General features: G+C 45.3%; 1 protein-coding gene across 7 annotated transcripts in view; it reads right to left on the reverse strand.

Annotated features, from left to right (window-relative positions):
• SLC23A2 (solute carrier family 23 member 2) overlaps positions 1-26178 on the reverse strand; it is a 135419-nt gene that overhangs the window by 59595 nt on the left and 49646 nt on the right. For 6 of the 7 annotated variants that reach the window (XM_043602831.1, XM_043602826.1, XM_043602828.1 and 3 more), the window contains one exon: positions 17794-18054. In XM_043602831.1, coding sequence (XP_043458766.1) covers positions 17794-17901 — 108 coding nt within the window. In that variant the 5' untranslated portion in view covers positions 17902-18054. Of the gene's footprint in view, positions 1-11470; positions 11736-17793; positions 18055-26178 lie in introns of those variants that run through there. The other variant, XM_043602832.1, reaches the window with a different exon arrangement.

The following is a 26178-nucleotide window of genomic DNA, read 5'->3' on the forward strand; positions in this document are numbered from 1 at the left end:
ATTTTTTTTAACACTTATTTATTTTTGAGGGAGAGAGAGAGACAAAGTGCAAGCAGGAGAAGGGCAGAGAGAGAGAAAGAGACACAGAATCCAAAGCAGGCTCCAGGCTCTCAGCTGTCAGCACAGAGCCCGACATGGGCTCAAACTCACAGACCATGAGATCATGACCTGAGCCGAAGTCAGTCACTTAAGCCACCCAGGTGCCCCAGCACAACTACATTTTTAAAATAAGAGAAAAAGACAAAGTATATAAAAAGTTTAAAATCTGTTATTGCGAGGTATACTAAAGAGAAATAAAAGGTGAGATGGCATAGGGGAAGGTACCGTGCGATGTCTATAGCCCACAAAAGTTGGTACCAGTAGGGGGCGCCTGGGTGGCTCAGTCGGTTGAGCGTCAGACTTTGGCTCAGGTCGTGATCTCACAGGTTGTGAGTTCGAGCGCCGTGTCGGGCTCTGTGCTGACAGCTGGGAGTCTGGAGCCTGCTTAGGATTGTGTCTCCCTCTCTGCCCCTCCCCCACTCACACTCTGTTTCTCTCTCCTTCAAAAATAAACAAACACTAAAAAAAAAAAAGTTGGTACCAGTAGTTCATAAACACCTGCAAATCAATAAAGCAAACAATCCACAGGAAATGGGCAAATGACAGGTGTATGCAATTCACAGAAAAAATCTGAATATCTAAAACACACGAAAAGCTGTTCAACCTCATTTAAATTTATAGAAATTAAATTTTTTTGATAAATTTCATTTTTAACATAAATTAGGGGGATATTTTAAAAGATGAATCTAGTGTTGACTAGGGTGTTGGGGGGAAAGCTATGCTTAGTTATCAGAGAAGATCACATGGACTGGCCTCTGTAGAGGGTAACTTAGCACTGGAGCATTTTCTTGGATCCAATAACTGAACTCCTAGAAACATCCTCCAGAAATATCCATGCAAATGGTATGTGCATTCAAGACTGATGAATGCACTATTTTTAAAATACTGAATCCCTGGAAACAACCTAAATGTTCATCCAAAAAAAAAAAAAAAAAGATAACCAATGGGGTTGGGGGGAAATAATGATGAACATTAAATTATGGTACATCCATTTCAAAAATAATGTCATTAAAAAGAAAATAATCAAAAAGCCACTAAAAAAGAAAAAACTAAGCTGATGCACTGATAAGAACTCCAAAAAATACAGTTTTTGAAAAGAGCCACAAAACAGTAAGCCTAGAATTATCACAATTATACTAAAAAAAAAAAAATCTTAATAACCTCCTTGTCTTAACACTTGGGGAAAGGATCCAGAAAGGTCTGAAACCAACAACAGGAAGGTTGCTCTGGGGACAAGGAGTAACAATGGGCACTTTTCATTTTTCACTCCCAATACTGCTTTAGCATTTGGGTCTTTTATACACAGCATGTATTTGTGTGGTTTTTGTATACTGCTGTTTTATTTGTATGCCTGTATGCTGCTGTATACTGGCACCTGGGGTGCCTGGGTGGCTTAGTCGGTTGGGCTTCTGACTCTTGATTTCGGCTCAGGTCACGATCTTACAGTTTGTGAGTTTGAGCCCTGAGTTGGGCTCTGCGCTGGCAGCACGGAGCAAGCTTGGGATTCTCTCCCTCTCTCGCTCTCTGCCCTCCACTGCTCATGCTTGCACTCCTGCTCTCTCAAAAGAAATAAAACATTTAAAAAGTTAAAAAAAAAAAAAAAAAAAAGATGTTCACCAAAATATTAACCATGGTTGTCTTTAATCAGTAGGGCTGTTTTGACCTTTTACCCTTTATATATTTTGAGAATTTCCTAGAATGAGGACAACTTCTTTTTACAACAGGGGAGAAATTATAAAGACTAAAGATCTAAGCAGCATACCTTAGACTGAGGAGGTCCAAAGGTATTTCAATCCACTTAATTTTTACAAGTGAAGAAATCGGGCCAGTGAAAAATTAAACTTCTCATACAGATTAATACCCAAGTATGAGGCTACTTTCAAAAAGTATGCCAGAGATCTCAATTACCTCCTACATAATTTTGACAGGGCAGAGTTTTCTTATGGCTCTTCAAATAAAGATTTACCTCTAAAACTACCTCTTCAAGTAATGCAATAGCTTTTTACGCAAGCTAACTGGGTTTGTGGCATTTGTTGGGCCGTAAAACCAGCTGCGGGCAACACAGACGTTCCTAGCCAAGTTCAAGTCCACAACAGGAAACTCTTAACTATCAGAGCCACGCTCCAAGTCCCATCACAGCAGTGCTCAGCCCACGGAGACGCCAAGAGGTACACACACTCAGGATGAACTCTCTTACAACAACAACGCTCAGTTACTGAGTCATCAGAGAAACCCAGATCTGACTGAAAGTCCTACCCCGGCTGTAACTCACCCACATCTGCACTCATCGCTAGCCACTGTGGGGAACAACTGCTCTATGGGGACAGGGCTTCCTTTAGGGTGATGAAAGGTTTTGGAACTAGGCAGAGGTGATGGTTGCACAACACCAGGAATGTATTAAATGTCACGGAGTTGTTCACTGTAAAACGGTTAATACTGTTAACCATTTGTGTGAGTTTCACCTCAATGTTTTTCTTTTCCAATCCGTATACTGGCACCAAAGAGATTTTGGCAGGAGTGATCAATTCCCACCCATTTCTGACTTATTCCTTACACATACTCTCAGTGAGAGAAGTACAATGAAATGCAAATGCTTCCCAGCCCAGGAAAAGGCTCGCGTACTCATTCCAGGAACCGTGCGAGCACTTGCTGCGCCAGGTAATGAGGATGCGGTCCTGCCAGCCCCCAGGAGGCCACCTAGAGTGGGTGGCAGGCTGTAAGGAATTCTGACTCAACACGGGGTCCAGCAGGGAGCCATGAAGCAGTGCCGAGAATAGCAGTGCCACAATCGGATGTGTCCTACGATGGCCACTCTGACGCAGTGGGAGAGAGGAAGGGTGGCGTGCGGTACAGGGCATGGTGACAGGAACAGGAGCAGACGGACCCTTTATGAGGCTAGTGCCAGGCACCAGAGACAGCAGCTGTGGCCGAGGTGTCAGTAGTGCTCTGGGAAAGGTAGTGCGGTTTGAGACGGAGCAAGGATGTGGCCTGATGCCCCCGGGGACTGGCCTGAGGGAAGCACAGCCTCACAGCTTCTCGGCGTGGGCGCCTTCGGAGACACCACTGCAGTACAATGAGCGATGCCCTAGTCCTGGACTGAATGTTGGGGACAGAGGGGGCAAGTGTCCAGGCCACCATCCAGTTCACTCACTTGGCGGCTGGCTGGATGTGGGTGCTGGGCCAAAGAGACTGGAGCAGGGAAGGGCAGAGAAACAAATCGGTACAAGAGCAGTGCGTGTAAGCCAATCCAAAAGGTATGTGTTTCATAGAAGGCACACAGGAGGCTTGTTTTCCCAGGCCAGTGTGGGGCATTTATTTAACTATAAGTATTACTGACCTAAATAACCTAACCATGACTTCTAACACATATCCACAGGTCAAGCCCCCCCTGGGGACCTCGGAGCCCACCTTCCATCCCCATCAGCCTCCTGTTCCACAGCTGCACTGCTGTCCTCCACACGTGACCTCCTCACTCTGCTCCAGCACTCCACCAATGCCCTGGGGCAAAGGGAACAAGCGTGGAAGGCAGTAGGTTCTGGAGCAAGTGGGAGATGAACCAAGTTTCTACTGAAAGGAGAAGGGGATTCAGCACGAGAGAGAGGCTGAGGTGACAGAAGGCGGGGTAGGTCCACCAGGGCGCCCATCTGATCTGCTGCCCCCACTGTGCGCACGTACGGGAAATGACCCAACATTGCTGAAAAAATAAAACGCTGGTTTTACTAATGTTTCCTTTGGTTTATTAAACTAGCTATTCTGATGATCTATACATTTTTTAATGTGAAATTTAAAAAATCAAATGTTCAAAGCAATTCTTCAGGAAAGGCACAGACTTTTTGTTAAGAGAAAAGGATAAAAAAAATGTTGCTTATACTATTAAAGGTTCACATTTTTGAATCTCTAATATTATTTCAACTGGGAAATAAAACATGACTTGGAAAGCTTCTCAAATGCAGTGAGACAGGTTTTCTTTTGTGTTATTAATAGCATGGCAGATAACGGGGATCTTGGATCTTTCATATCAGTAAACTGATCTAGTTTTTATTTTAAAAAATCAGATTATTTTTGGGAACAAGATGTCCTTTCTCTCCCTGAAACTATTTGAAACCAGACTTGATGGCTTTAAATTTTTTCTGAACCAATATTGTATAATCACCCCACCAGCTGTGATTTAAGCAGGTTTTCTCTGCCTAAATTTGTCCAGCTGATGGCTTGTCGTGACATGCAGGGCTCAGGTTGTCTGTGGGTAGGAGTGTGTGTCTACTGCTCAATAAACATGTCTCTCTTGGTCAAGTGTTTTATCACTAGTAAACAAAGACAATAGTGCTAAAGTACTTGTTTGTAAACAGTAATCCCCAGATGGCCAAACCTACAGGAAGCAGGAGAGACAGGAGCCATAGTTGAGGAGTATCATGCTGAGGGACAGTATCACAGCAACGTCAGTTTCAACTGACAGCAAATGAGCCTATGTTACTCGCAGACAAGTTACAGCGAATCAGCAGCTGTGGACACCGGTAAGCTAAAGCGTACCAGGAACCTGGGAAACCCAGTGCTTCTGAGCAGAGGTTCAGAAATCAGTTTATCACCTATTTGAAGTCTGGTGTAAATCACCCACCACTATCATGTGTTCAGTAGCTAAGTGAGCCATTTTATACTTACTCACTTTCGAGTAATAATGAAGTACCCCGAATTACCTGTTTTCTATTAAGGTAGCACTATTCTTATCCTCCTATACATACACACACACACACACACACACATGATTATTTCCACTAGTTTCCATATCTACTCTACAATTAAAATGTGTTTAAAGAATAGAGGTATCAAGGTGTCAAGGGGCACCTGGGTGGCTCAGTCAGTTAGGTGTCCTGACTCTTGATTTTGGCTCAGGTCATGATCTCACAGTTCCCGAGTTCAAGCCCTGCCTGCTTGGGATTCTCTCCCCCCTCCCTCTCTCTCTGTCCCTGCATATAGCTCATACACACTCTCTCTCTCTCTCAAAATAAATAAATAAACTTAAAAGAAAAAAGAAAAAAAGAATGGCGATGTCAAGATTAGTGCTTCTCAGCCTTTAACCCAAACCCCTTTTAAATGAACATTAAATAAATAAATAAATAAATAAATAAATAAATCTTCCACCTACTTTCAGTATTATTTGAAATTTCAAAATTAATTACCATTAAAAATAAATCAAGGTTAGTATAATACAATATATGCGAATCTCCAGAGTTTGTCGATCTTAGATTATGATACTCCAAAAGATATAGTTGACAGAACTAACACAACACTAGTAACCCTAAAGTTGTCAGAGGCAGGAAAGCTCCTAACCTTGTTTTCATTGCTTCCTCAAATATGGCAGCCCCAAGGACACTCCTGACAGCCACATGCAAGTTAAACCATCTAGAGCAACTTACTGCAGCCTCCTTCACTTGCACTGCCCAGCCTAGGTCTTCTTAGGGCAGCCTCTTAACTTCTTCAGCCTTCTCCAGAGAGCACCTGCAGCTGTAACGGCCAAAGTACTCTTGGAGTTCCAGATATGTCCCACCTGTCCCCTAGCACAACTTGGGCCTCGCCTCTCCCCAATTCCAGTCCCTATCCCGAAGCACTGGATGGGTTGGTGTGCCTGTCACCAGCCCCCAAAGAAAGCCCTCTGTGCTCCCCCTCCCACACATCCCATGACAATGGTGATAGAGACAGCTGTCGTTTGCTGGGCAGATTCATGCCAACACTGGGTTGGGCACTTCCCTTCAAGTGAACATCCTCCCTTCAAGGGGAGATTTACAGGGTGCCTGGGTGGCTCAGTTGGTTAAATGTCTGACTTCAGTTCAGGTCATGATCTCACAGCTCGTGGATTCGAGCCCCACGTTGGGCTCTGTGCTGACAGCTCGGAGCCTGCTTCAGATTCTGTGTCTCCCTCTCTGCCCCTTCCCTGCTCGTGCTTTTTCCCTCTCTCTTTCCCTTCCTCTCCCTCTCTCAAACACTACAAAAAAAAAAAAATCAGAACTTAAAAGTTTATTTTGAGAGAGAGAGAAAGAGAAAGAGAACACAAGCAGGGGAGGGGCAGAGAGAGAAAATCCCAAGCAGGCTCTGCACTGCAGCACAGAGCTGGACATGGGACTTGAACTCACAAACTATGAGATCATGACCTGAGCTGAAATCAAGAGTTGGAAGCTTAACCAACTGAGCCGCCCAGGCACTGCTACAATTGTAACTTCTAATAGGTCTGTGGCATTTCCAATCATTGCTACAGCGCAAAAGAGGTAAAGAGGCTGGGGTGGAGAAGACAGACATTAACAAAGGAAAGAATATGAACAGCCGAGGAAGAGAGGAAGAAGTGCTCCACCTCATTAAAATTCAAAACTAAAGCAATAAGATATCAGTCTCTTGCTGATTTTTTTTAATTAAAAAAATTTTTTTTAATGTTTATTTCTGAGACAGAGAGAGAGAGAAAGAGAGAGAGAGAGAGAGAGAGAGAGAGAGAGAGAGAGAGAGAGGATGAGTGGGGGAGGGGCAGAGAGAGAGGGGACACAGAATCCAAAGCAGGCTCCACGCTCTGAGCTATCAGCACAGAGCCCCATGCAGGGCTTGAACTCACAACCCACAAGATCATGACCTGAGCCAAAGTTGGACGCTCAACCGACTGAGCCACCCAGGCACCCCTTATTTTAATTTTTAAATTTTATTTTAGAAGGACAGAAAGTGAGTAGGGGAGAGGGGCAGAGGGAGAGAGAATCCCAAGCAGGCTCCCGTTCAGCTCGGAGCCCCATATAGGGCTCGATGTCATGACCCTGGGACTATGACCTGAGCTAAAATCAAGAGTCAGACGCTCAACCAAATGAACCGCCAGGCGCCCTTGACTTGCTGATGTTTATTTTATTTATTTTTTTTAATGTTTATTTATTTTCGAGACAGAGAGAGACAGAGCATGAACAGGGGAGGGTCAGAGAGAGGGAGACACAGAATTTGAAATAGGCTCCAAGCTCTGAGCGGTCAGCACAGAGCCCGACGCGGGGCTTGAACTCACAGACCGCGAGATCATGACCTGAGCCGAAGTCGGCTGCTTAACCGACTGAGCCACCCAGGCACCCCGGATGTTTAAATCTAAGACCTATTATTGGCACAGGGGAGGGGGCATCTCGCACAACTGCTGGGAGTATGAACTGCTGCAGTAAGGTTAACATACAGCAGGCTAACGTCTGCTCTGGCAAAGGCTGAGAAACAACCCAAGGTCCCAAGGACAGTGGATAAATTAGAACCACAATTTGCTATTATGTCACAAGTACAAATGATGTTTCCAATGGCATCAATATGCCGGGATATAATATGAAGTTAAAGGGCTTTCTACAGCAGTGGGGGGGGGGCGGGGGGGGGGGGTAGGTAGAGAGAGGGCGAATGAACTTAATAAAAGATCCCCCAAATATTTGTTTCAAATGTCTAGAAAGAAACACGCCAAAAAAGCATATTGTTTTTCTGGCTGATGGGATTCTAAATGATTTGGTTTTCCCCTCATTCTATCATTCCATAGTTTCTAAATTTCCCACAATGAACATACTTCTTTTGTAAATGAAGAAGTTATACAAATAACGAAACAATAAAAGAAACAGATGTAAACTATAAAAAATATATAGTAAAAGAACACATGAGTTTTCTTGTTACTTCCATTTTATTCCAGCACCACGTTTGTGCCATGAAGCCTGGGGCGAAACGTGATGCTTTCGAACATCCGTATCTTTTTTAAATGCCTATCTTCCACCTCAAGTACAGTATCAAATCCTAACAGGAAATTAGCTTTTTCTGCCAAAAGAATTATGGACTTAGATTACGGTAAAGAAATCAATCTGAAATACCTAACCTGTAATTGTTTAAGCCTGGGAGCCTGCCTACCTAGCTTAGGTAAACACAGTTTAGGGGTGAATGGAGAATTTAGAGGTAGCAGGTTTAGGAGGTATAAACACGTACAAGAGAAAGAAACCTCAAATAGTCTAGGAATGCAAAAGACATGGGCGGGAATGACAATCAGGGCTTGCAAAGAACAAGGCTGGGAGGCTAGGAGACCAATTGGAGGTTCACATGAGGACCCCAAGAGTACCCCATTAGGCCGCAGCCATGGCGCGAATGGTGAGGGGGCTTAAGTGGGTGGGGAAGGGGAAGCTTAGGCAACTACCTTTGTTGCCCTCCAGTCACATCTGTTAAAACTCAGAGCACAAAGCAAGCATCGAGTAAGAGTAGAATGGACAAGATACGTGTTACAGCCCGGATTCAGTGGATCTGGCCTCACACAAAATTAAGAGACAGTCAGCCAAAACGCTTCTCAACTTTGTAAACCTACTCTAGGAAGTGACTGCACCAATTCTGTTATTTTGTGATCATTTATACCAAACTGTCTATGTCCCAACTACTAAGTGAACTTTTTTTTATTACTAACATCTCTCATTTAAAACTACCAAAGGTCTATTTGAATTAAAAGCTGAAGTATCAAATACTATCTGAAATCTCAAAACCAAAGCATAAAAATTCATTTTAATGGGGCACCTGGCTGGCTCAGTCGATGGAACACACGACTTTTCATCTCAGGGTTGTGAATTCAAGCCCCATGCTGGCCAAACAGACTACTTAAAAACCTTTAAAATTAATTTTTAAGAACATGAACTCTAGAAAGAAAGAAGGGAGGGGCTCTTGGGTGGCTCAGTCGGTTGAGCATCCGACTGTGGCTCAGGTCATGATCTCACGGTTTGTGGGTTCGAGCCCCGCGTCAGGTTCTGTGCTGACAGCTCAGAGCCTGGAGCCTGCTTCGGATTCTGTCTCCCTCTCTCTCTGCCCCTCCCCCACACACTCTTTCTCTCTCCCAAAAATAAACAAACATTAAAGACAGAAGGGAAAGAATCTCTCACACTATGCGTCAAAACCACTTGCATCCCATCTTTTCAGTGTTTTTATTTCAAAGCATGTATCAGCATATCCCACTTCCTAAAAAATTTTTCCAACTGATAGACTTTAAACAGCAAGTTATGCTGCCAATCTTGGCTGTTCATTTTTGACCTGTCAGGAGCATCCCTTCCCTTACGTTGGCCACTACGCAGTAGACTCAAGCTCTTATCTTACAGGAGGGAGAGGAATTAAACCAACTCTCTGGGAACCACAGCAAACATACTCTCTTCATCCTCTGACTGGTGTCAGAATCACACTCTCGATCCCAAATCTAATTATTCTTCTGAAAGAGAACATTTCCCAAGACAACTATTATTACCATCCAGCTGAGACTTAACGGTTTTAAGAGCTAACAACTCCAAGCCCTCTATTTAGGAATGCATCAGAAGAGACCCCCACGGCACCTGGCATTTAAGTCACAAGAACAAGGACATTTTGGAAGTTTCCATACTCAGTTTTTTAAATAGAACTATCTGCACCAAAAAAATCTGGTGCCTTCTTTTCACTGCTGAGGATGAGCCTGTTCAAATCTGCCATCAGAGAGCCAGCAGCCTGGAGGAATCAGAGTCATTATTACATGGTTTCTCTACCCACCCTTCCCTATCTCTGCCTTCCCTTTAAGAAGAAAAAGCAAGAGAAGGGAAGGGAAAGAATGGGAAGGAGAGGAAGGAGGGTGAAGGGACAAGAAAGAGGGAAACGGGCACCTGTCTCCCCGGCTGCACTCTTACATGGTACAGCTCTGGGCTGCTGCCCTCCCCACCCAGTACCTCTGGCTAGACCAGGGCTCTTTCTCTGACTTCCGTGTAATGACCTCCTTTTTTCCTTCACAGACTTTCTCACGATCCATCGCCTTCTTCTACTTCAACTTTGAAGTATAAACTTTCCCTCCTTTGCCTGTAACTTAAAAGACAAGGACAATGTCTTTACTGGTGCTGATAAAATGCCCCAGATCAGCAGCAAACAAGGAAAGCCCTCCTTTTCTCTGGTTTGCTGGATTACGGAAGTGGCCAAATCTGGCAGAAGCGTAAATTTACAGGAAGAGAAAAATTCATTTGTAGTAACTATAAAGGTGGGAGGCAGGGGGACCCAAAGATTTTTCTGATCAATTCCATAACCTTCCAATTCAAAAATATTCTTTCATTTTTAAATGCTTTGCTGTATTTGCCACATTTCCTAATGCGAATGCATATTACTTTTACAATCAGGGCAGGGTCTAATCATATAGCAGACTTTTCAGAAAGTTTCTCTGAAAGAGCTGAAATGTTCTCAGCAATTTCATATACTTATGTTTGGTTGTTACCAAGGTGACCATGTAATTTCCCATCCAAACCAGGCCCCGTGTGGGAGATCAGGGGAGCTGGATCTGTTGTGTGAACGGGAACAACAGACCTGAACCAGCATGGCCCCAGCAAACCTGAATGTCAGAGAGCCTGCGTGTGACCTTCCTACATTCCTCTTCCCACCTGGTGGCTGAGGGAACTGTCTTCTGTGCTACAAGATGCCAATGCAAACAGTGTTCAGAGCGCATTTTAGCCGGTCACTCTGCAATAACGCAGTAGGCCTGCTGCCTGGCTGACAGAAGACAAGAAGAGGGAAAAGACAGCTCGGATGCAAAGGGATCAGAATTCCCTGACTGGAAATGGACACAGAGCATCACAGAAGAGTAGGCTCTTATTTTCTATGTTTTATTAATTCCTTACTTCCCTACACCAACTTAGGAACAAACAAAGCACCCGGTGCCCAGTGTGCTTATTTCACAGACAGGTGCCTCCACGCCCCCAGGTGCCCAACCCCAGCGCCTCCAGCCTGACCTTGCTACCCACATCCAACCCGACACCAAATCTCGTCACTGTCACGTCTACCTCTTCGCTCCTCTCAGAGCCACCTGTTTCCCCACCTACCTGTCTTTCCTTCTAGGTGCCCCCAAGGACCCCAGGCCCCAGCTTCTCCACCCCAGCAGGCCTTCTCATGGCCTTGCTACCCCACTGGGACTGGTGGAATATCCCTGCCACCGCTCTCCCACAAACTCTCAACCCACTGTCCTCTCTGGCCCTCACCTGGCAAAGGCCCTGCCCTGGCTAATCCTACAGCCCACCCATATTCTCCACCCACGAGGCTCACAATGCCTTCATGGCTGGTTGCCCACCACACTGCTTTCTTGGTTCCCCTCCCGCCTTAGCAACCACTCCTTACGTGTCCCCTTTGCTGGCCCTCCTCCACCTCCACACCCTCTTGGGCCCTCAGACCCCCTTATATCCCTAGCGACATCACCTCCCAGGTGATACCATGCAATTCCCTGGCTCTAAATACCCTCTCCCGCTACAAACACCCATGCTGCTTCCCTAAGCACCACAATCTTGAGCCCTCTTCCTACCCAGTGTCCCCGTGGCCAACACCACATTCCTGGGCTGCCCCTACCCCCCCCCCCACCACCACCACCACTCACCTGTCTTCCATCCACCTCAGTACTTGGCCAATTCTTCCAGATGCTCAGGGAAATACCTGAAGCTGTCCTCGCCTGCCCTCTCTTGCTTCTATCCTCATCCAGTCAGCTCTGCTCCAGGGCCTGACCACTTCTCACCACCTCCACACAGCTAGCACCCTGGCTGGAGCCACCGTCAGCTCACCGCCCTGGGGGAGTCCACTCCTGACTGGTCTGCTCCCCTCTTGGCAGCCAGAGAGCGCCTTTTAAAACTAGGCAGGGCATGCCACTCTGCTCAAAGCCCTCCAACAGTTTTTCACTGAACTCAGGAAAAGCCAAAATTCTTAGCAGGGTCACGTGGCCCACATAATCGCTGTTGACCCCCTCTTGCCCTCTGTCCAGCCACACCACCTCCTCAGGATCCCTCAGACGTACCAGGCACCTCCCCCTCAGTGCCTTTGCACCTGCTGCCCACACACTGCCATGGTGGGCTTCCCTTAACTCCTGCAGGTCTTTATTTACATGTCATCTTCTCGACACAGCCTTTCCTGGCCAGCTGAACATGCAACACCTCACTCCTAGCGGTTTCTCTCCTTCCCCATTTTATTTCTGCATTCATATTTGTCAATATCTAACATCTCCACCTGACTGACTTCTAGCATGCACTCCTGACTTGTCACCAGCATGGAGCTCTGAGAGGTCAGGGACTTGTCTGTTTAATTCACTACTGTTCCCCAGAGCCTTAAACCTGGGGGAAGCACTCAGCACATTTTAAGGGATGAGTTAGTTAACGGCCTACAGGTCCTAGGTGATCCCTATATGACTTCACATTGCATTCCCCACTATCCCTCTTCCTTCATTTATTTCCTTCCAGAATTTGTCACTGGCTGCCATTTGATGCTTCTACTTCTTTGTTTATTGTCCATCTCCTCCCACAACTGGAAGTCAATGCCAAGAGAGCAGGAACCAGGTGGGCACCTAGCAAACATCTGCTGCAGGAAGCAGTCCCTTTCCTGCCTGCCTTCCCAGACCAGGCCACGATCCGCTCTTACCTGGACTGCCATAACACCGCATTGGGCTTCCTATCTCCAGACACTTTCCTTTCCCGGCACCCGAGGCAGGAATTCTTTACCCCAAAGCTCAAGTTACTTTGCTACAACTGTTCATCGGCTCCCCGGCTCCCCACCTCCATTCTCTGTATTCTGACGGTACTAAGCTTGTGCCAGGACAAGGCATGGCCATGTTGTTCCCCAGCTGAACAGCCCTGGGTCTCCCTCCTCTTGACCTGCTTCACCTAGACATTTCTCAGGACTCTGAGGTCCTCTCCCCTGGGAATCTGTGACAGCCTCCCCACCCCCGACCATAACATGGCTGGGCAGAGGCCCCTAAGGGCCGACTTGCCATCTCTCTCCTAGTGGGGTGTAGTGGCTTTTTACACGCTCTATGTGGTGCCCACCCACTGGGGGCCCTATGGGTTCCTACCATTATATGACTCTGAGAAAAACACACTAGGGAAGTGGAAACAAATTATGGATTTGTATGAACCATGAGTGTTTCTCCCACCCTTCCATAAAGTTGAACCTAATGAAGCTACTATTCAGTCCATACCCCTAACAACTCCAGACTAAATGATCTACTCTTGGCACCCACGAGAGGAGACCCCAATATTCTCACAGAGGCTATTAGAAAAAGTAGAAGACACAAAACCTTAAGGAACCCTAAACACTTCTGCCAGCTGTGAAATGGGCACTGGGACATCAACATGTTGAAACAACAGGCTGTACTACCGGTGGGCCTCTGCCAACACCAAGTTCAGGCTATTAACTTGGTTTCCCCTGGACACCCCTCCGGGTTCAGATGACACAAGAGCCACCGACACAGGAGAACTGCAGAGCAAACACATGACCTTTACCTGGCTGGTGTCCTTAGCGTTCGAGCCTTTTTGCGGTTTTTCTGGTTCTAATTTCTTGCCACATGGCATTTGCCCATATGACACATTTCCTAGTTGCCTTTAAAAGCATACAAATTTGCCTAACAAGTCCCATGGGATAAGGAGATCTTTTGTTATGTTTCTCCTATTTAATATCAATTCTGATCACACGATCTAACTTCTCTGAATGCCAGGGCTTTGCAAGTCTCTGGTTCTTCCTGTGACCTATTCATTGTTCTTCTATGTATGGATTTATTCTTTTTCTCTTTAAGTTATTGTCATGGGCCATTATTTTACTTTGTTTAAAGAAACTCTGATCCCCTTTCCATATGAGTTTCTCAAAAGTCACCTCTTGCCCCATTTGAGGAAGCTTTTATTCAGCATAGGAGGCCCAAGAGAATCTCCAGTGAGAAGATCCTCAGCACCCCACCCCCACCTCCAGCAGTCTGCTCCAGCAGACCTCCCCAATGTGGTTCGAGGAGCAGCCAGCTTTGGTTCCTGCTGCCCCAGCCTCCGGGCACTGGTCTCTCACACAGTAACAGCCGACAGCCTGAGCCCCAGCTTCTGACTCCAAAGCAAACATGAAAATAAGAGCCTGCATTTTAGTCTGGCAAGGCCTTGACCAGCAAGCAAAAAGAGATGGGCTAACCAGTAGCCTCGGGAGGCTGTCAAGCACTTGATCAGTGCAACTGAGGAACTGAATTTCAGATTTTCATTTTAATGAGTTTAAATAGCCACATGTAGCTAGCAGCTACTGTGCTAGGCAGTACAGATCTGGCGAAAAGGACAAGTATCATTTATTGGTGCACAGAGAGGCCATATCATATAAGAGAAAACAATACACAACCAGAATCACCAAGACAGCCAGATGCTCACAGTGACAAGGAGCTGGAGGCAACAAGAGACCGAGCCTCATTTTTCACCTTCGCTCCCGCCAGAGCATCAGCTACAGCAGTTCAATCCCCGCCCATCCCAACTCTTTTTTTAAAAATTTTTTTTTCAACGTTTATTTATTTTTGGGACAGAGAGAGACAGAGCATGAACGGGGGAGGGGCAGAGAGAGAGGGAGACACAGAATCGGAAACAGGCTCCAGGCTCTGAGCCATCAGCCCAGAGCCTGACGCGAGGCTCGAACTCACAGACCGCGAGATCGTGACCCGGCTGAAGTCAGACGCTTAACCGACTGCGCCACCCAGGCGCCCCCGCCCATCCCAACTCTTTAAGAACATCCCCAAGAACACCTGTTAGAGTCAGCAGATCAATCCACCATACCTGTCATTAGTACTGCTTATGTGCAGCTCCTGTCTTCGTCACTAGCTGTGAACTACCTGGACCCAAGAGCCTGTGTGATCCAACTGTAGGCTTGGGGCAAACCCGTGTACCTCACCTTCCCATAGAAATATCAGGAGAGTTCTACAGCCACCTTTAGCTCTCAGGTTGTCAGATTCAATGAAATTAGCGTCGAGACCTTCTGGGCGGGACGAGGAACAGGGAGATACAGATGTACATCCCGAAAGCAGAGAGGCAGCGACCCAAATAATCCTACCAGCTGGACAGTGGAAAGAGAGCAGCTGTGACCTAGCCCCTTACACCTGTCCTGTTAACAAGCAAATCATGCAGAATGGTCTTCTATCTTAAGGTTTCTTAGGCAGCAATTTCACTAGTGATTAAATACGGGCAATGCAACTTTCCTACACGTGAACTATTTCTTTAACAAACACGCCTTGTTAGACTTTAGTTTTCATCTGTTTTCCTGCTGCTTGGCCCTCTGCTTTCTCATATGCTCTGCAGGCGCTCGTGTGAACACACTTCCTGACCTCCCTGCTTCTAAGTCATCCTGGTGGTGCGTGTGCTGACCCTTCACAGCCCCTCCTCCTGGAAGCTCACGCCCATGATGCCAACTCTATTTCTCTTCTTTTTCATCCCCCTTTTTGATACTTACCTTGATAGCCCGACACAGGGGTAAAAATTCCAGAAGTTCCCTACTGAAACTGCTATAATGTTAAACCGACCTTAGGTGTACATTATGTTTATATCCAACTACACGTATGTCCACGTTCTCAGCTCCCATGTACTTGCAGGAGCAAGTAGAGAACGGTAGAGGGGGTGCCTGGGTGGCTCAGTCGGTTAAGTGCTGACTTCAGCCCAGGTCATGATCTTGCAGGTTTGTGAGCCCTGCACTGCACTCTGTGCTGACAGCTCAGAGCCTGGAGCCTGCTTCTGATTCTGTGTCTCCCTCTCTCTCTGCGCCCCGCCCCCCCACATTTGCACACTCTTGCTCTCTCTCTCAAAAATAAAATAAATATTTAAAAAAATAATTTAAAGAACAGTAGAGGGAAAAACCCCAAAACAGACAAACCTTTCTGTAACAAGAAACATAAAAAGCAACGAATAGGCTGACACTGGGCCAGGCAGGGCTCTGAGCCCAACAGACCTCAGTCAGGCAGCCCTCGGCTCCAGCTGGTAGACAGGAGCTGGGGAGCCCCCACACAAGGGGGAAAAGAACCAGGTCCATTGCTCAAAGCCAGGACCCAGCAGGTCATGCCATGGTCGGCACCACTGAGGGAGAGAGTAAGACCTCTGCCATACGACATGGTCCTCGACTGGATCCAGAAAGACAGAATGCAAAACCACAGCAACAGAAGTGGGAAGTGGAGGGGAGAGGGGAGAAAATCTCAAAAGAAACACTCAGAAGAGGATTTCACACCTCTTGATAAATAGAACAATTGGAGAATTACTTTAAAATAAGTACATTAGGGTCCTCGGTGGTTTAAATAAAAAAACATTTTTAAACAACACAAACACACATACGAGAAATTAAGAACCAAAAATAGGCAGGAGTGAACCAAACAGAAATCTCAGAAACAAGAACTATAATTAATGCAACAAAAATTCAACATAAACACATGACCATACACAAGGAACTAGTAAACTGGAAAATAACACTGGGGAATCCATCCAGAATCGTCACTAGAAAAAGATATCCAAACCATGAGAATGCGGTTAAAGAGAAACACAGACCGACTGGAAAGCTCTAGTGTGTAATTAACAGAAGTTCATCCAAGAGTTGAGAGCAAAATACAGTTATTTTCAGATGTACAAAGATGAAGGCAGTGACCGTTCACAGACCCTCAGTGGTTTTTTTTTTTGTTGTTTTTTTAAAGAAAAGTGAGCAAAGAGGAAGGGAGAGGGAAACAAACAGGGGAATAAGTATGAAAAAGGACAGCAAATGCTGTGGGTTTAACAAACTGTAAAGTATCACAATCTGAATATGAAAATAAGTCAACCTAAAACTCAACCATAACGACAAGGTGGGTGGGTGACCAAGGAAGCTCCAGTTTTTTTCTCTCAAGTAGAGGGTGAGGGTGAGCGGTCTGCTGGGCTCTCAGGCAACAGGAGAGGCAAACTGATAACCAGGCACAAAACCCTCCTTTTCATTTTTCAAAGATGATCTTATTTAAACTTGAAAAACCAACTTGCCTCCTTCTCTAGAAAGACTGTCTATGTCAATCCTAAGCCTTCAACACAGCAGAAAATACCATTTAAAATTCTCACTTTATAGGAAGAAAGAAAACAGTGATGCGAGGTGTAAAATCATTGAGACAGCTCTGTGAATTAATTAATAGGGTAAAAAACCAAAATGTGAATACAAGTCGGGTCAATCAATGTGCTTAAAGATACGTGTTCGCATCCTTCTCCCTGAGTTAATGCCACAGTGAGGCAAATTCCAGGACCATTCAGTAAGGAATCTTAGGATAAGGTATTCTTGCCCTTAACCTCATTTCCAGTATTAAGAGAAAAACAGCCAGAGGTAAGTTCTCTCTGAAGAGCTTTTTCCTTTTTTGAACCAACACTTTAGGTAACTTCATACACATCAAATCATAATCCTGCATCTGGAAAAATATTAGCATTGAATATAATGAATGTGTGTAATCAGCTTTATCTAGCTGATAACACTTGTCCAGATAAAACTACATCTTGGATGCTGCTGCCATAATACAAAGCATGGACTTTTAGGTTCCAAATAGTAAGTCATCCATTCGTTCTCCTACTTTGCAATATAAATCCACAAAGTTGGGTTTGGGGTTATTTCGGTAGAACACTGTTTTGGAGAGAGAATTAAGCTCGTAGCACGCGCCAGTACACAGTAAGCACTGGGCTGATTTCATGATGTTCCCGCCAATGCATGCTTCCTTCCTGGAGCTAATCCCATCAGGTGACTGGGCAGAAAGCAGGAGAGCCAAAACCTGAGTCAGCCAACAGGGCTCCCAAAGACCATCTCACGTGAAAAGCATTTGGTTTTCAAATGCCTTAACCTTCACTGACAACAGGGGTATTAAAGCTAATCCTATGCTGATTCAATACAAAAACTACTTGAGAGTGATTCAAGAGGAGAGAAAGAAGGGAACATAGTTACCGGAAGAGTAAAGAAAGCGGGATGCTTCGCTTCATCTTCGTATTTGCCTTCAGTTGAACTTCCAGCCTCCATGGATTTGGACGTAGTGTTCTTACCAATACCCATCATTAAGAGAAAATGAGTAGTTTGGCCGTTGGACTGGAGCGGCTGGAAGAGAAGGCTTGTTCAAGCGAGGAGCCCAGGATCTGAGCTGGCTCTTCCAGTGCCAGGAGCACCCAATTCTCAGGCAGAGATGAGCCCCACAAGTGCCATCTCTAGCACCTAGAAAGAGAGGAAGCAGCCAAATCACCAGGAGCACACAAACAGCACAGGACACACATTCACTGCATTTCCTGCAGAGAAGTCAGAGCGTAAGTCACATCCAAACATCAAAAAAGCACATTACTTAATCACACTTTTCAAGTCCCCACTATTTTGGTTATAGTCAGTCACACAGATTCTGAACTGGCCCCTGGAGAGTGGGACCACTGAACTGGGCCATCAGAAATACCCAAATACAAAGATGAAAAGGCAGCACAGGGATTTCTCTGACATGCATTATGGTACAGATCTCACAGCACAGCACTATCCAATGGAACCTGCCACAGTGATTAAATGTTCTGTATCTGCCTTGTCCAATCCAACAGGCATTACCCACAAGGCAATTAGTACTGAGCCCTTGAAATGTGGCTAGCACAATAGAGAAATGGAATTTTTACTTGCATCTAATTTTAACTGATTTGAATTTAAACAGTCACATGTCACTAGTGGTAACCACAGCTAATTTACCAGGATATCAAAAATTCCGAATTGTCTATAGGTGCCCAATTAAAGGCAGGGGAAGGCATTCAAAAGCATAAAAAAAGGAGGGGGGGGGGAGATAAAACGAACCCAGGATTAAATGACCAGAGTTCGAGAACATGTCAAGATGACCTTTAAAATGGGCTAGAATGCCACACAAAACACAGAGCCAGAACATTCCGTATCAATCAAATGACAACATAAACCTAAACAGGAAATCAGAAAGACAAAATAGAGGAAAGGAGGTAAAAAGGCAAGAGATAAGGGAGGAAGGGGAAGGAGCACAAGACGGACCTGGAAGGCTCAGGCAAACTGATATTGTTTGAGGAGGAAAAGTGCACTGCTCTAGGCTAAGAAAAAAATCTAAGTAATAGATGAGTAGGAAGTCACTGGAACAATTCTCTGTGGCCAAGTTTCAGTGAAGAAAATTAAAAACTCAATGTCAAACAACAGAAGCAGGACTTACACAATGAAAGAGATCCACCCAAAAATTAACAAGCATTTGGGGAATTTCAGCTTCCAGAAATGAGAGGACACATAAGATCCCTACAAGGATTGGCATGTGTACAATAAAACATGCCTAAGTATGCCCAATGTTTTATTAAAAAAAAAAAATACCACAATCAGATAGGGGTGAGAAGGGACAGAACACTCATTAGAACGATGTCAGATCTCAGCGCCAATTACTGTTCCAACTGAGAAGAAATAACCCAGCCAAACGGTCCTGCAAATGTGAAGACACACCTACAAAGTTTAGGAATATAAGTAGGAGGACCACCTGGGTGGCTCGGTCAGTTGAGCACCCGACTCTTGATTTTGGCTCAGGTCATGGTCCCGGGGTCGTGGGATGGAGCCCTGCACCAGGCTCCAGCATGGAGCCTGCTTGGCATTCTTTTTCTCTCTCTCTCTCTCTCTCTCTCTCTCTCTCTCTCTCTCTCTCTCTCTCTCCTTCTCCCTCTCTCTCTCCCCCCCCAACCACCCCCTGCCTCTCTCCCTCTCTCTCAAATAAGTAAAAAAACAATGAAGAAAGAAAGAAAGAAAGAAAGAAAGAAAGAAAAGAAAGAAAGAAAGAAAGAAAGAAAGAAAGAAAGAAAGAAAGAAGAAACACAAGCAGGAAAACCTCCTGTTCAGGGAATTCTGTTACAGACTTTCATTTAATAATGACTTTGGATGAGCCAGGGGAAAAACTGAAATATAGGCAGATAAGAGAAAGAATCACACAAAATTTGATAGTTTGGTAGAGTGCAAGATGGGAAAATAAAGGAAACGGCTGCCAGAATATCAAGTTGCCTCAAGAGAACAGAATCAAATGCACATATCAAACTTTTTTGAGGGGCTCGTTTGTTTTTTTTGCTTGTTTTTAGTCTTCTTTTAATGTGTATTTTTGAGAGACAGAGCACAAGCCAGGGAGGGGCAGAGAGGGAGACACAGAATTCGAAGCAGGCTCCAGGTTCCAAGCTGTCAGCAAAGAGCCAGATGCAGGCTTGAACCCACAAACCATGAGATCATGACATGGAGGGGCTCTTTTGGTTTAAATATGCATGCACATTTTGCATTCTTGGTTATATCCTATCCATGGTCTGTTGACCCGGAGTGACTTTCCCTCCAGGGGACATTTGGCAATGTCTAGAGCCATCACAACCCGGAGAGAGCCACCAGCATCTAATAGGTAGAGGCCAGGAGTGCTGCTAAACATCGTACAATGCATGGGGCAGATCCCAAATGTGACCACCCCCATGACTGGGAACAAAGGGGGACAGTTCCACCGTTGCAAGACCACTTTCCATCAAGTACCCCATGTCCTATTTCTCTACTGAATGTTTAACTGGCCCTTGTGAGTTCTACCAGGACCTACCCCCTCCCTTTGCTGTCTCTTGCAGAGCAGCACCCTTTGGGGTACCCTGAAGACAAGCCCAGTGAGCAACAAGAGGAGATGGGGCCTCTTGTACAGGACAGTGATGCAGTGAGAGGCTTTGGGGCAGAAGGCTCCCAGACCTGGAAGAGGGGACACCCTTTTCAAGTAAGACAGAGAGCGGAAGAAGGAGAGGAGACTGAACAATGAGCACAGAAAGATATCCTCACAAGTCCCCAGGTGACAGAGCATTCCACACTCAAGTGTTTGAGAGTGAAGAAGACAGTCTCAAGGCCAGAACCCACAGCAAAGTGCTTCATCCACATAGGCTGAACTTGAGTGGGGAAATGTCAAGGCCCAGATGCAAAGCACAGCAAAAGACAAAAGGGGGGGGGGGGGTTAGGGTCTGGTTTAAAGTTTGTGTTAAAAGGCAAAATCTCCCAGGGAATCCAACACTGGGGAAGATCTGCCTGCCCCCAGCCCCCCATCGCCCCTCTTCCTACTCCTTGAGAAAGGAAGACTAAAGCAAAGCCACTACTATCTTGCCCCTGACCCGGTGATGAGGGAAAGGAGGAGCTGAGGGATGAGTGATGGGGCTCATTAACGATGAAAAGGACGAGGAACAACACAGTGAGAGCAACAACCACAGTCTCCCAGCTAAGCACCTGCCTCACCAGATCAACAGCCCCTTGTCCTCCTGAGTAGGAAACGGTATTGCATGATATTCCACTAATTCCAAGGGGAAGGTAAGCTTCAGAGCAGCTCAGTAACTTGCCAAAGGACACACAGCCAAAAGCAGTGGAGCAGGATTCAAACTTTAATCAGCATTCCTGCCCTAACAGCGTTTATACAACCAAGACCCCCGGCCCCCCTCCTGGAGCGAACGTGGCCCAGGTTGGCCTGGAAGCCCAGCCGCCCGACTTGCCGTGTGCCGTCTGCCCTACCTGAGATTTCTGGGGGGGCCCCAACGGGGCAAGGACCACCAAGCTCCCTCTCCAGGAGCCCCCACCTGCCCCAGAGCAGGAGCTCCCAGAGCCGTACCCTCCAGGTGCTGTGCGGCATCGCCACCACCTTACCAACAGCCCTACCGCCTCTGGCCTCCCTTTCCTGTTCTAGCTCGAACACTCCACTTGTCCACACAAGCGCAGCCAGCATGCCCTTTGATGTGTCCTGATGTACCTGAGAATAACAGCCCAATTCCTCAGCAAGGCCACAGGGTCACCGTGAAGCCTCCTGGGAAGCGTGGCCCCACTGCGCCGTCATTTCCATCTTTCAGGTTCTCGGGTGCTGGGTCCCTCACGAGCCCTCAAGCTCACGTACAGGCAGTGCCTCCCAAATCGACACCCTTTAGCTCGCCCCCTTCCATTGGGGCAGCTCCCATCAGTGCTTCCTCTGCTTGCCACCTCACCGTGGCATCCAGGAAGCGTGAGGATGGATGGCTGATACAGCGAGATCACGTCTGCCTGCCCAGCCAGACCACACGTCCACTGCCTGTATCCCTGGCTCGCGCGGTTCAATTTGGCATCTGTATTGAAGGTTGCCCGCTATTTGTGCAATGAATAAAAACGCTGTGAAAAAATAAAGGTACTAAATATAATGTAAGACTCAGTCTGGCTTAATACTCTTACTAAATTGGAAAAGGAGATTAACAGCCAACATTCACATCTGTAACACCGTGGATGCACGGATGTCAGGGACAAGCCAGGGTGTGGACATCACTGCGATCATTCGACTGACAGAAAGAGGAGGGAAGTGTCTGAAAGGAAAGGAGCAAATGAGAACCACAACCAAGAGGTAGGAAACTCAGAGAATCTACCGATAGCCAACTAGGCACAAAATATGTGAGCAGAGCTCCTTTGGCGCTGATTGGCTCAAACATTCCCCAAATGCCAGCAACAAGCATCTGGTTCCGAAGCTGGCAAAATACCGCCCTGCCTGGCTTTGCAGGGCCCCCAGGTAAGAGTGGGTTTTACGTTGTCATGGGTGGTAAACAACAGCAAGGAAGAAGCACACGTGACAGGGTATCTGGGCCAGAAAACCTGAGATGTTTATGGAAAAGTATACCGACCCCTGAAGACAACAGGATGAACAAATCCTGTTTAAAATGGCAATTATAGAGGAAAAAATAGTTTCAAACAGAGAGGGAGGCGAACCAGAAGAGACTCTTAAATACAGAGAACTGAGGGTTGGTGGGGGAGCTGGGGAGAGAGGAAATGGGTGATGGGCACTGAGGAAGACACTTGTTGGGATGAGCATGGAAGTGATGAATCACGGGAATCTACCCCTGAAACCAAGAGCACACTGTACATAGCTAACTTGACAATAAATTACATTTTTAAAAACGGCAATTATAGCATTAAATACTTAAGATTCACAAAAAATGTGCATGACCTTTATTTATACAACAGTCAACTATTACTAGGGATCATAAAGCAGATTTAAATAACTAGAAAAAAAGACTCAACCCTGGAATAAGAGTGCTATTCGTATATTCATTTTCCGATATACATAATGTATATGAATTCAATAAAAATTAATACCGCAAAAGAAGAGAAAGGGGGCTAAAATTCCTGTGGAAGAATAAGGATAGCCACAAATATCTGAAAAAATAATAAGAATGTGCTCTATTAGATAGGAACCCTAACACAAAGTTGGAATAAATAGGGGAGCTCACAAAAACTGACAAACAGACGAGACAACAGAAATCCCTGAGGCCTGCTTCAGATTCTGTGTCTCCCCCTCTCCCTGCCCCTCCCCCTTTCATACACACTCTCTTTCCCAAAAATAAATAAACATTAAAAAAAACTGGGGGGGGGGGAATGCCTGGGTGACTTGGTCAGTTAAGTGACTGACTTCAGCTCAGGTCATGATCTCACATTCCGTGGGTTCAAGCCCCACATGGAGCTCTGTGCTGACAGCTCAGAGCCTGGAGCCTGCTTCAGATTCTGTGTCTCCCTCTCTCTCTGCCCCTCTCACGCTCACGCTCTCTCTCAAAAATAAACATTTAAAAAAAATTTTTTTTAACTCAAATGAAAGTATATTAAAATGAGGTACTTTTTTTAAACTATGTGGGTTGTTTTTAATCCCTTATTTGTAAGACAGTGAATAGACAAACTAACACTCCTAATGAAAAATAAATTTGCTAATGAAAAGGCAATTTGATTATATGTATCAAAAGAGGCCTATTAATGTTCACTTCTAACATTAATAGATATATTTACTGTTTAATATTTGTTAATTAGGATGCAAAGATTTAGGTATGAAATTGTGCACATTAACATTATTAACAAGACTAAAAATCAGGAAAAATCTAATATTCAACACTAGGAAATTGAATGGCAAAAGTATGGTATATTCCTACAAAGAAATACCACGTGGTCAGTAAAAACAGGACACAGAAATAATGACTGACATGGAAAGATGTTCACCTTATATTATGTAAAGAATCAGGTTTAAAAAAAATAGCATGCATAAGACTATGTTAAGTGAAATAAGCCAGTCACAGAAGGACAAATATGGCATGATTCCAAACTTATGGGGCACCTGGGTGACTCAGTGAGTTAAGTGTCCAGCTTTTGGTTTCGGGTCAGGTCATGATCTCACAGAGTTCGTGAGATCAAGCCCCGCATCCGGCTCTGTGCTGAGCGTGGAGCCTGCTTGGGATTCTCTCCCTCTCTCTGCCCTTTCCTCTCTCTCTGTCAAATAATTTTTTTTTTTTTTTTAAATCTCTATCCTAAAGCAAGTAGGAAGCCATCACTGGCTCCTAAAAACAAAAATCTTTTTCAACCTCAAAATAAATCTGCAGCCTGACAGGGTAGAAAAAACAGCAATTTGGCAAATGCTGCTATGAGCAAGTAGGAAAGTAAAATATTCAGATATTTAATAAGCTTCCACTTCTCCAGGAAGTGAACCACCAATAATCATGAACAAATGCAGAATAACAGCATTGAACCAGCACTTCTTTGGTCAACTATTCAGCCAGTGATCCTTTCTCTTGCACTTAATCTGACCATTTCTCTGCTGTTCAGGAATGTGTCAACTCCCTACTGTGGCTTCCCACAGCCACCTGACTTGGCAGTATGATGGTACTATCCAAACAGAATTTAAAGGCTGAGCTGCTCCCGGAGTTTACTAACCAAGACTTTGTGTTTCTTGGAAGCAAAACCTAAGAAAATGTGTCTTCCCATCACCATCTGGCAGTACCTAGTCCAAAGCACTTAATGGCTGAATGAAGGAACCACTAAGAGTCCTCCCAAAGGGCAGAATTCTCCTGTGTACAATTCATCTTTATATTCCCAGCTCTGAGCACAGGATACTCAGTAAACATTAATCAACTACACATTTACCCCATATAGATGGCATTGAATGAATACTACATCAAAAACATAAATGCATGCCAAATCCAACTTTTACAGTTCTCCAAAATGATACAAGAAGAATAAGAATAGAAAGAATCAGTAGTTCATATGCCTAAGACTTGCGTGGGAAGGTTATTCAAAATACAGACTTCTTCCACACAAATACCTGTGGACAAAGTCTCAAAGCTGTCTTCATTATAACAGCCCCAAATTCAAGACCCCAAAAGGTCCATCGACAGGCAAATGGATAAACAAGCCATGGTGGGTCCCTACAAAAAATACTCAGCAATAAAAAGGAAGCAACTACTGATGCATAAACGTGGAGAAAATGCACAGACACTATGTTGAATGAAAGAAGCTGGACCCAGGACATGCTGCCTGACTCCTTGATCTACGGTGACAGGAAGCAGATAGTGGGGATCTACTGCAGGAAGGGAGGAGGGACTCCCATAGGCAGAAGGAAGGAAACACTGAAGAAATACTCTACACCATGGTTGTGATTCTGGTGGCTCCATCTGTATGTATATCCATTTACTGTATGTGAACTATACTTTGGTAAAAATAGATTTTCAAAGGAAAAAAAAAACAATTTAAAACTCCCGTAATCCCACCGACTTAAAAAAATGTTCCCTCCTCCAAATTCTGATTCTGTAGACCTATACTGGGACCTGGGAACATTTTTTTTTAATATTTTTGAGGTGCGGTGGGGAGAAAGAGCACGAGCAGGGGAGGGGCGGGGGGGGGGGGGAAAGAGGATCACAAGCAGGCTTAGAGCCGACAGCAGTGAGCCCAATGGAGGACTCGAACTCACAGTGAGATCATGACCTCAGCCAAAGTCGGACGCTCAACCGACTGAGCCACCCAGGCGCAACCCCCCCAACGGGAACATTTTTAACAAACGCACAAACGTTCTGATGCTAGCGGTCCTCAGATTACCCCCACCTTTTGATGGACAACCTGGGGTGGGATAAAACTACTTTCTCTGCAGCAACCTACCCAGACAGCTGAGAGTATGACTAACAAGGAAAACTTTGGGATAAAGAAACTCAAAACCTCAACTTGCCAAGTGGTAGTTTGGTTCTTACCAAGGTACAAACAAGAGCTTTCAGAGCCGGCCAGGTTCAATGATAAAGCACATTTTAAAAGCCAATCCGTGGCTCTCTGCTTAAATCCCATCATTAGGGGATTATAGTTGAACTGCGGCTGCTCCATTAAATTCTGTTAAATGCTAACATTTGACCTAAATGCTTTTAATCCAAGACAAAAAAGGATTATTGGAACACATATCCTCAACTTATAGATGTTCAACTCCTTTTAATTAAATAAAAGGACTTAAATGGTTGCCTAATACATAGGGTCCTGCTTTAGAAAGTTTACAATCCTGACATTCATCCT

The sequence above is a fragment of the Prionailurus bengalensis genome, chromosome A3 (assembly GCF_016509475.1).
Source record: "Prionailurus bengalensis isolate Pbe53 chromosome A3, Fcat_Pben_1.1_paternal_pri, whole genome shotgun sequence".
NCBI lineage: Eukaryota > Metazoa > Chordata > Mammalia > Carnivora > Felidae > Prionailurus > Prionailurus bengalensis.